At 41.8% G+C, this 14546-nt stretch overlaps 1 protein-coding gene across 11 annotated transcripts in view; it reads right to left on the reverse strand.

Moving 5' to 3' along the window:
• The window catches only part of SYNE1 (spectrin repeat containing nuclear envelope protein 1), a 477690-nt gene that overhangs the window by 144862 nt on the left and 318282 nt on the right, over positions 1-14546 (reverse strand). For all 11 annotated transcript variants that reach the window (XM_049653080.1, XM_049653082.1, XM_049653085.1 and 8 more), the window contains 3 exons: positions 9550-9717; positions 9165-9326; positions 509-703 (listed from right to left, as the gene is read on the reverse strand). In XM_049653080.1, the coding sequence (XP_049509037.1) occupies positions 509-703; positions 9165-9326; positions 9550-9717 (525 nt within the window). The remainder of the gene's footprint in view (positions 1-508; positions 704-9164; positions 9327-9549; positions 9718-14546) is intronic.

The raw sequence follows: 14546 nt of genomic DNA on the forward strand, positions 1-14546 counted from the left end.
ACAAGGGAACAAAGAAAAAGCAAAATAACTTATTTTTTAACCCATGTTATTGTTACCAAAATTTATCTATTAAATAATGTTGAAGTAACACGAGAACCAGAATTGCAAAACTATTTTCATGAACTAACGCGCTCGAATTGGCTAAGAATGACTAAGGATTTATTCTTCAGGGTATTAGTAATACGACTCATAAAATGCTTTTTATTCAAACATAGCAAACCCTTATGCAAACCTTTTACAATTACTCTTCACAAGGCTCATGTCTACCAAGTTTTCCTTTACGCATTCTCAATTTTTCATGCTGAAATGAGTCAGAAAGTGGTGAAAAGACACATTCATGGCTGTCCACTCAGTGCTCTATTCATGAGACCCTCCTTGAGACACACACAATACCAGCTTCTTCTGAGTGGGAAACTATAAAAATGTAGATCACGTAAAAAACCCGCATGCTTGGCAACACAACTTGAAGAGTTAATTTGGACGCGAGCGGCACCTTCAGGGTTGTTACCTCCAAAAGCTGTCGCTTCCCTGACGCCATCATCTTGATGGTGGACATCCGCTCGGCTAAGACGGTGAGTGTGGACTGCAAGGCCAGCTGTTCCGCGGGGTCGGACTCGGGAGACTGGGACACCAGCTCCTCCGCCAGAGACGACTGGAGCTCACTGATCTCCTCTTGAAGCATGAGAATCTCATCCATCAGTGCCTGTGGAGAAGACTGTGGAATCACACTCCTGTATGTACTTTTTTGGACTGAGGCATCGTGTCACTAGCTGAGTCTCACATCGGTTGAGATTAATGAAGATAATTCACATGGAAGTCCTTTAACCAGCAAACAGGTTCCGAAATGAAAGGACTGGAATGAATGCCAGGCAGTTTCCGGTTTCAAAACCATTGTGTCACTAACGTAAATGAATTTGAACGAGTTCGTCAATCCTTCTGGCTTTCACTGGGCTCATCTGCAGTCCGGGAGGGGAGCTTGCTCAGTGTGAGTCTGAGTCTATGACTCTATATTGAAAGCCGAATTCATTACTTTCTTCCTCAACACGATTTTTCCCACTCCAGATTTCCCCCAAGTCTGAGCAACAACACTGCGCTTTAACCCAAAGCTCACATTACACAAGACCAGGGCGATCGGTCACCTGTTTCTATGTTCTCACCCTCTCCTCACGTTTGCCTGCTCTTCCCGGCTCTAAAACCTGAAGTTTCTCAGCTAACTTCCAGGTCCCTCTTTTCTCTCCTCGCAGTCTCTCCCGGGGCTGGGGGGGTGGGGGGGGTGCCCATTCCTGAGGCTCCAAATGTTTTCTAACCCTGAAAGCTCCCAGGGTCATGTTCCTAACCCAAGTATCTGTCCTAAATTTTAGGGTTTATACTCAACACACACATTTCATGGGTATCTCCAGCATATTACGTGCAAAACCTGCTTCCTCCTCTGTCTTCCTCACCTCACTGAAAGCTAACACCCTCTCACTGTTCAAGTTCAAGACCTAGGAGTCACGCCTCACACCTCCTCTCCTTCCCTCACCATATCCAATCTCACACCAAGTCCTGCACTATGGATCCGATGTGTCTCCTCTGCCCCAGCCCAAGTCAGAGCCAACTCTCTTACCTGAATGGCTCTAATGGTCTCCTGGTTGGCCTACCTGCTTACAGGCTTACCTGGTCTCTCCAGTCCACTCTGCACAAAGCAACTGGGGTGAACTTTTAAAAAGCTCTCACTTTCCTGCTTTTAAATACTTAGTGGCTTATTGCCCGTAAGATAAGGGCCAAACTCCTTATCTTACCTGTATGTCTCACCACTTTCTGCCATTGTACCACACCCCCTTCTCCCTCGTTACATTCCTGCCTTTTGCCCTCAGTCCAGGACCTCCAGCTCTTTCTGGCAAATACCACGCTAATTTCTTTATTCATATCCATCACAATTATATACATGGTTTTTATTTCTCATTTTTTTTGGTATGTTATGACTCGTTCTTTAACTGGAATCTTGACGGGAGAAATTCTTACGTAGGATTTGAATGCCGTGTTAGAAAAAACAGGTCCTACCACAGGAGGGGCCACCGGGATGTCAAGTAAAGAAACACAGGCTTTATATTTACTGATATTTCATAGTTTCCGATGTACCTGCACTTACATATTTCACAGCTCTGCCACAGGACCGTAGGCTTCAGTGCAAGCCCGGTGCCTCCTGACCGTGGGCTCTCAATAAATATTTTAAAATGAAATAACAAAAACCCCTTCTCTTCTCCTAATATTAAGTGTCATCATATACAGTTGATTTTTTTTTAATAAACAACTATATTGAAGTCATTCTATATATCTAGAAAAGTGCACAGACCCTAAGTGTAGAGCTCTATAAATTTTCACAAACTGCACATACCCACTCCTGCCACTCAGATCGAGAAACAGAACATTCCCAGGACTCTACAGTCTCTTCTGATCTCCTCCCTGTTACTACCTCCCTCCTTGCCAAAGATCACCACAGTGTTACCTGTAAACATCATAGGTTACTTTGGCCTCTTTTTGAGCTCTATAAAAATGGAATCATACCTGAAGTACTTTCCAGTCTGGCTTCTTTCCCTCCCAGTCATGGTTGTGAAAGGTACACATGTTGATGATGATCATTTTTATCATTGCGTAGCATTCCACTCTCACCTGGTTTGTGGATCCTTTCCGGTGAAGCCTTTCTAGTGGGTTCATGGTAGTACCTCACTGTAATTTTAATTTGCATTTCCCTGATGACTAATGAGATTGAGCACTTTTTTTTAAATGTTTTTTTTAATGTTTATTTATTTTTGAGAGAGAGACAGAGCGTGAGCAGGGTAGGGGTTCGAGACAGAGGGAGACACAGAATCTGAAGCAGGCTCCAGGTTCTGGGCTGTCAGCACAGAGCCTGACATGGGGCTCGAACTCGTGAGTGTGAGATCATGACCTGAGCTGAAGTCAAATGGCCAAACAACTGAGCCACCCAGGTGCCCCGAGATTCAGCACTTTTCCTATGCTTTTTAGCCATTTGGCTATCCTCTTTTGTGATTGCCTGCTAAAAATCTTTTGCCCACCGGAGTCTTTCCTTTTCTTACTGATGTGTAAAGTTGTTTATATATTTTGGATAGGAGTGCCTGCGTTCCTTTTGGTTCTGTGTATTGCAAATATCTGCTCCCACTTTGTGACATGGCTGTCCCTTAATGGGAATGACTTCCTTACTGGTGCCTTTTGATAAAATGAAATTCTTAAATTTATTACAGTCTAATAATATCAGTATTTTCCTTCACTGGAAAACTCAGGGTTAGGTTTTGGTGTCCAATTTAAGAGATCTTTGCCTATCCCAAAGTCATGAATATATTTTCCCAAGTTACCTTCTAGAAAAATGGTATTTAAGGTGTGGCCTATAAAATAGTATCAGTCTATGCAAAATGTTTACCGATTCATGACAAGATAGAGATATTGTAGGTGTCAAGAAACTTGTAAAGCAACTGGACATTGACATGTCCCAGCAGCATTTTATTTTCTAAAATATTGGTCTGTGATGGGTCAGAAATTTTAAAAATTAAATAAGGTTATTTAGTACAGATAGTTTGAGAAACTCTGTTGCAAAACTTTTTTTTTTTAACCTTCACATTTAGATCTACAATACCCTTAAATTTAATTTTTGTGTTCAGCCATAGATAGGGGTCAAAATTCTTTTTTTTTTTTTCTTATTAATATCAATTTATCCTGCCTAACTTACTGAAAATAGTATTTTTAATCCATTGTTTTGCAGTATAATATTGGACATAAACCAAGCATCTGTATGTGTCGGTGTGCCTACGACTTCTAATTCTGTTCCACTGACCCAGCTGGCTGTCTGTGGCAACACCACACTATCATAATTACTACCGCTCTATAAGTCTCACTCTCTGGGAGGATACATTCTTCAACCTTACTCATTTTCCTCAAGATGGTCTTGGCTATTTTTGACTCTTATACATTTGTAATATATTTTAGAATTAGCTTATCAATCTCCACCAAAGACCTTACTGGAATATTTTAATGAGATTGTAATGAATTTAAAGACTGACTTTGTTATATATTAAAAACGCTTTTTCTCCAGCCAATTACTTTCCACTACTTCATAATCATATTTTGATTACTGCCAAATATACAAAATTCATATTATTTGGTCTCTCTTTTTTTTTAAGTTTATTTACTTTGAGAGAGACAGAGACAGTGCGAGTGGGGAAGGAGCAGAGAGAGAGGATAGAGAATCCCAAGCAGTCTCCATATTGCCAGTGCAGACCCTGACGTGGGGCTCGAACCCACAAACCTGTGAGATCATGACCTGAGCTGAAACCAACAGTCAGGTGCTTAACTGACTGAGCCATCCAGGTGCCCCTTATATGGCCTCTTTTAAAGGCTTGTCCATAACTAGACTGACCCCATCATGTCTTTTTTTGCACTGATCCTCTGTGCAAGGAAGGAGAGCCCCTCACTATCTTAAACCATGTTCGTTCTCATTGTCTCCTCTGCACCTTTCTTCACATGTGTTTATATTTACAGCGCCTTCCACCCACTCCTGTTGTCAGTCTGAACTTTTAAAATCTGTGCTTCCCGAAAGACCCCATAGAATTTCCTTTTGTCTCCATCTGTAGATAAAAGGAAATTTTACCTTTCTCTATAACCCACAATCCCATTGTGTTTTTCTACAACGTGTTGGTAATTCCCTTCACCCCTAAAGCGCACTTGTTAATCATATATTAATGAGAAAGTCTGTCCTTTTTAGCTACATGCATACTAGGTGCTCAGCACATCTAGTTGACTTAATTCTAATTCATGATCGATAAAACAGGTATCGCAATCACGAAGCAACCAGGAAGAAAAAAGCCATCTCATTTACTCTCAGTGGATTTGACCAATCCAGTATACAGGGAAGTCACTAGCTTCTTTTTCAGGCTCACAATGGTCTGCAACAGCCCTCTGAATGTTCTGCAGTAAGGAATAAAGGAATTAAGAATTCTAAAACTGTGGGTTTTCATCCTCTTAGAGTCAAGACTCTCTATTCATGCTTCAGTTTACTCTCAAGGGAGAGTTTTTTGTTCTCAAGGATGGTTTTGGAAGGTAACTATAGTTTTAAACTTCAAGATCCAGGAGCCAAGCCTACTGGGGGGCGGGACTTTTTTCTGATGTAAAATGTTTTGAAACCAGATAGAGGGGGTAGTTGTATAAGACAGTGAAAGTATTAAATGCCACTGAGGGATGCCGGCTTTGGGGGGGGGGGGCTCAAATAGTTAAGGGTCAGACTTCAGGTAATGGTCTCATGGTACAGGTTTGAGCCCTGAGTCAGGCTCCATGCTGACAGCTTAAGAGCCTGGAGGCTGCTTCACATTTTTTGTGTCTCCCTCTCTCTCTCTCTACCCCACCCCCCATGCTCGCTCAAGCTCTCTCTCTGTCTCTCTCTCTCTCTCAAAAATAAACATTAAAAAAATAAAAAAATAAATACAATTTAAAAAATTAAAAAAAATAAATGCCACTGATTGTACAGTTTAAAGTGGTTAATTTTATGTGAGTGGAGTATCATGTCAATTTAAACAAAAAGATCCAACAATCAAATGTCTTCACCCCTATAACTGTCTCAGCTGGTGGCCAGCTGTCTCCTTACAACATCTGACTCAAAACTAAGGAGGAGAAGAAACACACACCTTTGGGTTTCTGACTTGTGTTTACAAAGAGGGTATATGTACCACACTTCTGTGGTTTACAAAAGTACCTTAGGCTTCTCTAAAATGACTCACTCTGGGGACAACATGGAGTTCATGTTTGGCTTAACACCAAAGGTAAATGTGAATTTCATTGTGACTTTCAGAAATATTAACATCAGCACAGCCGGTTTCAAACTTTGACTTGTCATATATAATGAAAAAGCAAAAATAGAAACAAATTTACCTCAGAGCTCTGCCTACTATCCATCACTGAGCTTCATGTGGCAGAGACAACACATGCCCACAAAGCATTAGCTGCCCATGACCATGAAGGTCCCTATCACAGGGGGCTTATCACTTAGAACAGCCACAAGTCAGCTTATGAACTGCATTACTGTCTTAAAAAAATTTTTTTAATGTTTATTTTTGAGAGAGAGGGAGAGCCAGAGAGAAAGAGAGTGAGAGCGAGCAGGGGAGGGGCAGAGAGAGACAGAAGAGAGAATCTGAAGCTGGCTCCAGGCTGTGAGCTGTCAGCACAGAGCCCGACTCAGGGCTCAAACCCACAAATGGTGAGATCATGACCTGAGCCAAAGTGGAACGCTCATCCAACTGAGCCACCCAGGTTCCCCTGCATTAATGTGTTAAAATTAGATCCCCCATACAATTTAGAGAAGGTAACAGGAAAGGCACAGCACTCTACCCAAATTCAGTAGATTTAGACAAGTAAGTGGAGGAAAAATGTAGGTATTAGGTCAGCTCCTTAAAGAAACATTAATACTTTCAAGAGAATGTTGGGAAAGAAATAACAACTGAAGGGTTTCTATTAATTTTTAGAAAATATAAAAAGTATACTGGACTGCCTCACCCACATTCAGTTGGAACTTAGAAATAGTAATTCTACAACACTTCTTGGAATTTTTAAAATACCATTCCAGAAGCAAAGAACCAATTTAGACTTTGAGATACTGTTAGCTTTTCACGTGGGCAGCTCTGTCCCAGAATTTGTAGAACTGAGGTACAGATGGCAAAAGTAGGTCAGATGGAAAATTCTAGATTTGGGGTGATATGAAAAGCAATACATAATTCACACTTTCTTTGCCTCTCAGCAGAGCATTAATATGGTAAGTTCCCATGATGGGTAATAATCACGAAAGTAGCTACATCTCCTCGCTGCTAGAATTGTTCACATGACCACTCCCAGCTTAGAAAGAGACAGAAATTCATGCGGCTGGCCTTAATTACAAGAAAAGTCACACATTCATTCTAATAGTTAATACTTACTTAGCATTAATGTGCAATTTTGTGTTTTCTCCATTAAATCCCTTGAAAATACTAATTTTGCTCTACATTCAGTTTATGCACGTTTTCATCCCAACGCCCGAGAGGCAGGGTGGTGGTTGGGAGCTAATTTCTGTTTTCAATTAGGAACACTGGGATGTCAGGACAGACCACCCCGATCCTGTTTTCATGCAGTTCCTGAATCCTGGGGGACCCAGTGAAAGGTCTCGGGGGCTGCGGTCAGTCACCTGGGACACTAGAATCATGCACCTTGAACAAAGGCCGAGATAACCCAAAAGTAGAGAGAATTAAACTATGTAAACCCTCTCCTGGAACACCTGCTCGTGATGGCCTGACAGTGTGATACTGAAATTCACACTACAGTAGCCTTTGGGTAATTTATGCTCAATTCCTTTTGAAGTTTTAGAGGAAACTATAATCAAATGGAGATCACTTATCCTGCCCCTTACGGCATAGTGAAGCATGGGGCTGGGGCGGAGGGGCAGCTGAGCAGACAGAACCCCAGGGGGCACACTGGTTCTACACAGGCAACTTTTTCAGCTGACAGTAAGGTGGCAGCAGTTGACAAGTTGATAACTGGAGTATCAGTTAAAGAGGACCATGGTGCTTGAAAGAAAATTGCATTGTAATAGTCACCTAAGTCCCTGGACTGTCCTCATGATTGGTTTAGTCCAGGTAAACAAAGACTGACCCTAACTCTATGTTTGTACAGCACCTTCCCCAAACTAGACTGACTATGGATGACTTTGGGAGAGCAGAAAGCCCCACAGAAGGTAGTTTTACAAAAATAAGGCCTAAAGACGGGTGCTACACGCTTTGATCTCTATCTTAAGAAGTTACAGAAGTGTCAAAAACCTGAAGCCACTATTTCTCAATACACGGTCTCCAGATAAAATATGCTCATTTTGGGGTTATATTGCAAGAACACCACATATATTCTTAATATATGTAAAAGAATGCAATTTTATCTTAGACTACATATATGAGCAACCCATATATTCCAAGGTTTTCCTGGATTCAAGGGAAAAAAAAGTGCAGAGTTTCATGCCTGCTAATAAATTTCCCAAGTCCTTGACAGGTACACATATCACATCATGCTTCACAGCACTTAATTTACATCTAAAAATACCTTTGTTTTCCTCTGCCTTTTTAGAGGGTTAGTACATGCTCCTCCATTCTGGCAGGGGGGCGAGGGGGAGGGCAGGTAGTATTTCCCCATATCATGGTGACTGAATATTTCAATGAACACCTCAGTACCCCTGGCTCTCAGTTACACCCGATTGTGCATTAACAGTACACTTGATCATACTGCTAAAGAATTAACTGGATTTTAATATATGCATTTTCTTAGCATAGATTTAAAAAAAAATTTTTAATGTTTATTTATTTTTGAGAGAGAGAGACAGCACAAGGCGGGGAGGGGCAGAGAGAGAGGGAGACACAGGATCTGAAGCAGGCTCCAGGCTCTGAGCTCTCAGCACAGAGCCCAATGCGGGGCTCGAACTCACGAACTGTGAGATCATGACCTGAGCCAAAGTCGGAGGCTTAAACAACTGAGCCATGCAGGTGCCCCTGGCGTGCATTTTAAACTGATGTATTTTTAACATCTTTCTGAATTAGGTTAGTGGAATCATCTCTGTTTCTCACGTCAAGCCAAAGATTTGCCTGTTTGCGTAACATTTTAAAAAACGATTCAGGTCAGGTACAACCATAAGATTATGACTCTGAAGGCCTGTTCTGCAACTGCTTCTCTGCCCACTTAAGTCTGAGAGCTATTCTCTGAAGTGATCACGGAAAGGTGCTAGGCCCACACTGGCTAAGTGTCTTAAGACAACAGTAACCGGAGGAGGTAGATGAAAGTACATTTTATCCCCACAACAGTTCACAACGGCAACAGCACAACGTGGCAACTATTAGGAAAGGCACTAGGTGTGATAACAGTGAAGAAGCCCCGTTGGGCATGCGGCTTTCTTTGCTTCAATTCAAGGTCTGCATTTCCGTCTTTCCTTCCTGGATCCCTCCCTGAAGAAGTGGTGGAAACAACCACCATGTGGAATCTTGTTTACTCTGTAAGCACTGATCTAATGCAACCCAAAAAAGTCAGTCTCCTCTCCCAAACACATGCTGAGCCAACCAGTCACCAGAGTGGCACCACCTAACCCTGCGGGAAACTGAAGTCACCGCTAGTTGTACCTGATGCTCCGCCATCTGGCTCTCTGGACCCCTGCCGTGCTCCAGACTCTCACTGAGTTTCATCTCGATGGCCTCCATTTTCGTGGAGATGGACTGGAGGGAGTCCTGGTACTTCTGCTGCCTTTCCAAAGCTTCATAGAGAGTGCGCTGCTTTTCACTGATCTAAAGAAGAAAAGGATATTACCAAATGTCTCCTAGCCTCTTATCTTCTAGGTTACTACACTTCTTTCCTCATGCGACATCCTGACGTCTGTGGCCCAACAGACGGTATCCGACTCTGTGCACGAAGTGTGTTAACTCCGGGCGCGGGTTTCGTAAGACAGTCGCTCAAGTAATCCCGTGTGCGGTGGACGGAGTTAAACAATTCCACGTTTCGGAGACTTACCACATTCTTTAGGGTTTCCCAAGAACGCTGCAAATCATCCAGCTTAGCGGTAGCAGATGGCTCCAGGCCTAGTTCATAGAACTCCGGCGATGGCAACGTGCTAGGGTGGATCCTGGCAGCATCTGTCTGCAACCTCTCAGCAGATAAGGCTTGGTAATAAGCAATGTCCTGTGGGTGCAAAGCCCGGTGTTGGGTTCAAGAAGAAGACAAATTTAGGTTAACGTGCGCTGTATTGTTTGCCTTGTGGAGGAAGGGTTTGGGATTCACCTAAACTATAAACTATTATAGGGGCTATAACAGGGGCTATAAACTATCGAGGTTTGTGTAATTCTTGTGACGAGAAGACAAAGATTGTGCCAAAGCACACTACAGTTGCTTCTGAATTTTGGCTTCTATAAAAAAAAAAAAAATGAACAAATATTTCAAGTTGCCAAACCCATTCTTAGTTTATATTTGGTAAAACAGAAATACAAAAGATTAGAGTGGTGCACATATTTAAAAGACGAACTAATAAGGCAAAAAAAAGAGAATCTAAATTATCTCCTAAAATGTTGTTTTTTAATGTATTGATTAAAGTGCTGCATGCTTTTAAAAAGTACTCGATTTAAATAATATTAAGTCATTTTTGAGACACAGCCAGATCTTCCGTATCTGTGAGTTCATCACTCACAGGAATTAACTTCTTTTAATATTAAATAAAGGAAAATGTAATCGGAAGTTAAAACTACTCTAAGAAAGAAATAATAAAAACGATTCCTTCTCATCACTTCCTGGAAGTACACTGGAAATAATCAAAGGGAATGATGAAAAACAAACCTTTTGAATTTTTTATTATTTCTTGGGTTGTAAGTAACATTACATATTTTATAGTATTAATAACGGACTCTCCTACATCAAGACATATAATCGTGTGTTTTCAATTGTTTCTATGCATATTTGTGTGTATTAATAGAAATTGGATTGGGGAGTAATGTTTATATTCTGGGAATTTCTATTACAAAGTTCACTACTTTTGGGGCACCTGGGTGGCTCAGTCGGTTAAACCTCTGACTCTTGATTTCAGCTCAGGTCCTGATCTCACTGTTTGTGAGACTGAGCCCCGCACTAGGCTCTGCACTGGGAGTGTGGAGTCTGCTTGGGATTTTCTCTCCCTCGCTCTCTGCCCCTCCCCCATTTGTGTGTACGTGTGTGCATATGCCCATGAGCTTGCGCTCTCTCTCTCTGACACTTGTTGAGCTCTCTCTCTCTCTCTCTCTCTCTCTGACACTTGTTGGGATGAGCACTGGGTGTTACATGTAAGTGATGAATCACTAAATTCTGCTCCTGAAATCACTATTATACTCTATGTTAACTAACTTGGATTTAAATAAAATTTTAAAAATAAAAAATTAAATAAGCAAACATTAAAAAAAGTTCACTACTTTTGCAGTTGTACTGTTGGAGATAATAATGTATCTGAATGGAAAATACCTGAGCCTTATCGATAAGGTAAGGTCTTATGGATAAGGTCTTGGTAAAAAGTCTTCAAGAAGGACCCAGACACTGGAGAAACCAAAATAAGAACAGGAAAGGGCTGGTGTTTGGGGGTGTGTATGAGGACAGAAGCAGGATTGTGGGGTAAAAGGGGTTCAGACAGGAGTCTGACACCGGAGGAGTCAGAGCTGAGATTCCAGTTGAAATTCTCCTAAGTAGCTGTATAATGAGAAAGTCACTCACATCTCGTGCATCGGTTCCCTCATGTGTGTAACACTGGGGAGTTCTGAGGATTAAATGAAGTCATATTTGAGTGGCCATGAGACCTGGTACTTATTTTGTTGTTGACCCTTCTAGGTAAGTCCCCAACCTTTACTGAAGACACTGGAACATGGAGACTGGTTCCTCCTCGTTCCTGATCCTGTCACCATCCTGGGTAGATGACTTTGCTCTTCTCAAGTCTTTGCTAAGCTCTATCCATTCACCCTCACCTACTTTAACCCCACTGCAGTCCTCCGCACCCTTGAACATGATAGCCTGTCATCACTGAATAGGCTCACCCCATGTGCACTTCCAGCTATGTCTAAAGTTACTTAAACTCTCCTCTTGCCAACACCTCTGCCTTCTTTGCCCCTTTAAACTCTGCGTTACTCACCTGGAAAATCCCAGGCAGGACTCGATCCAACTTTACTTTCCAGAGCGCATGGGTGTACATGCTCATGAGCATATACACACCCCCCCACACACACACAAACACACAGCTGAAGCCATCGAGGAGATACCCCTGAAACTCCTCAAATTTCCAAAAATCTGTCTACGCTCAGACTCCCCTTTATCTTATACTTGCCAGTTTCCTGGCTGAACGATAACCCTCCCACCTACTCCCAGAATCCCATCCACTTTCACTTTTTCAAGGACCTTGGTGCATTACTATCCTCTCCATCTCTATTGATTTTCTCCTCAGCATATAAACAGAGGCAAATCTTTTCAGTCTAAAAACACATACTCTTTTTCGGTATTTTTCTTACGGGATGTCACATGTTAGAAAAGTCCACAAATCACAAAGTGATGGGTCATCACACACAAACTCATAGTTGTGATTGCCGTTCCTTCCTTTTCTCCCTTTCACATGATAATCCAGCTTCTGAAAATGGTAGTTTACATTTGATAATGTTCACTTTCTCACCCCCAATCCACTTCTAAATACCCAGCTGTACTTTGACCCTAATGATTCTTTTCTGTAAAATAAAATGATTATTTTCAGCCCTTCTTCTGCCTGACCTCTCGATAGCATTCAACACCTCTGACTGTCCCCTTTTGGAAACACTGTCCCTGTAATCTGTTCTCCTGCAAGCTCCAGTCATTCAAGCTTTCACTTGTGTATTTCCCTCAGTTATTTATAAGCTCTGCATTCACATCTTCATTTTTACATTTCAAACTCAACATTTCCAAAAACAAAAACAGACAAATAAAACAAAACAAAAACATCCAGGATGAGAAATAACAAATTTACAAAAAAAAAAAAAAATCATGTTCTATCCATCTTTCAATAAATGGAACTTCTAGGCAGAAGCTCTGATCGTGGGATTTATTCTCTATCTCCTCTCCCTTCCCATCCACGGGTTATTTAGGATGAATTCTATTGACACATACCCTTGCCCCAGCACTGCTTCAAGTTCTCATTAGAACAACAACTGCCCAATTCCCAGGTTGCAAACTCGTAGCCTGCAGGCTGCCTCTGGCTTGCACACATTTAGTTCGGTTTATGCAGTGTATGATACTGTTGAAAATGTCATCGAAGTAGAGAGGTTTAATAAGAATCCAGATTCATAGCTCCTTTTGCAAACCAGAAGGTACATAAGACTGGACTCTGTGTCCATAGGACTATGGTAGTTCTAACAGGGGACAGGCTGCCTGGTTTATGAACAGAGGTGCTGTTCGGGTCCTTTTCGTTCCCTGGCCGTTGACATCACAGCCCTGGCCAGGCATCAGAGTGTGCAACTTCTGTCTCTCACTAGCTTCTCTGGTCTGAATCTGTCCATCTCTATTCTACTGTCCACACTGATCCAGGATGATCTGTTCTCAGACTTACTTCTGTACATAGCTTCTAGTTAAATTCCCTCTGTGGTTAACTATTAGCTTCTGGATAAAGTTCAATGTGTGTGTGTGTGTGTGTGTGTGTGTGTGTGTGTGTGTGTGTTTCTTCATGATGTGTTTCCTTCAGCCCTCTCAGTTTCTTTTCTCCCCTTCTCCCTCCTCCTCCGAAACTGGTTCTCTAATTATACTAACACTATTTGCAGTTGTCTTGATGGGCCATCCTCCTTCCTGCCACCACACCTTTCCATATGTCTTTCCTTCTTGCCTGAAAAACGTCACCTCACTCTAGTGCACACCAACTGCTTAACTTGCACTCCTTTCCTAAAGCTACAGGGTGCCCCCTCTGACCCATCCTGAACTCCAGGTTCAGGGGCGCACTCCAAATCTGCCCTCACCATGCAGTGTTTCTCCCCGTCCTGGCCATTGTCCCATTCTATTGTGATTACTCACTCCAACTGTGAGCTCAGTTAAGACCTGAGAAGTGCCTTTTGTCTCTGACTCTGAGCAGGTCTTAGGCTGTTTGGCAAATAACAGGCAGGCATATATATCTATAATGCATCATACATATAAAAGCACTTTTGTAAACTTTATATACACAGAAGGTACTTTTTTGTTTGAGTGGGCAGGGGCAGAGGGAGAGAGAGGCAAGGGGCAGAAAGGAAGAGAGAGGAGGGAGAGTGAGAGAGAATCATAAGCAGACTTCGCACCCAGCAAGGAGCCCAGGAGCCCAACATGGACCCTGATGCCGGACTGGATCTCATGACCATGAGATCATGACCTGAGCCAAAATCAGGAGTCAGATATTCAAATGACTGAGCCACTCAAGCACCTCAAGAAAGGTAATAGTATTACTGGGTCCACAAGGAAAAGCAAAAAGTTGCTTTAAATGTACAATCTTTAAATTAAATACTCTTTTATAAATAAGGAAGCCCCCCAAAAGAGCCAGAATAAAATACATTTGTTACAAAAAAATTTTTTTTTCTGGTTCTTTTGTAGGTGTGTGTGTGTGTATGTGTGTGAGAGAGAGAGAGAGGGAGAGAGAGTGTGTGTGTGTGTGTGTGTGTGTGTGTGTGTGTGTGTGTGTGAGTGTGGTATGTATGTGTATTGCTCAGGCTTATTACACAGGAATGAGAATTCCTGGTTTCTTAAAAGCATCTGAAAAAGTATCACCTTTTGTAGATGAATAGTTTGAGGACTACATATATTCAAATATTGAATTGAATATTTGAGGGCCACATATATTCAATAAAATAAAACAATCCTATAATTACAAAATGGAGGCCTTAACTGGCATAGCAAAGAATCATCCTCAGAAAGACGTTTCTTATTGCTTTGTACTTAAGATATGAGAGTTATTATCCAGTGGATTCCTAACAAAATGAATTTGGAAAGCTACAGTTACTATTTCATTTACATTGTCCAGGTTA

Source organism: Panthera uncia, assembly GCF_023721935.1.
Source record: "Panthera uncia isolate 11264 chromosome B2 unlocalized genomic scaffold, Puncia_PCG_1.0 HiC_scaffold_24, whole genome shotgun sequence".
Classification (NCBI taxonomy): Eukaryota; Metazoa; Chordata; class Mammalia; order Carnivora; family Felidae; genus Panthera; species Panthera uncia.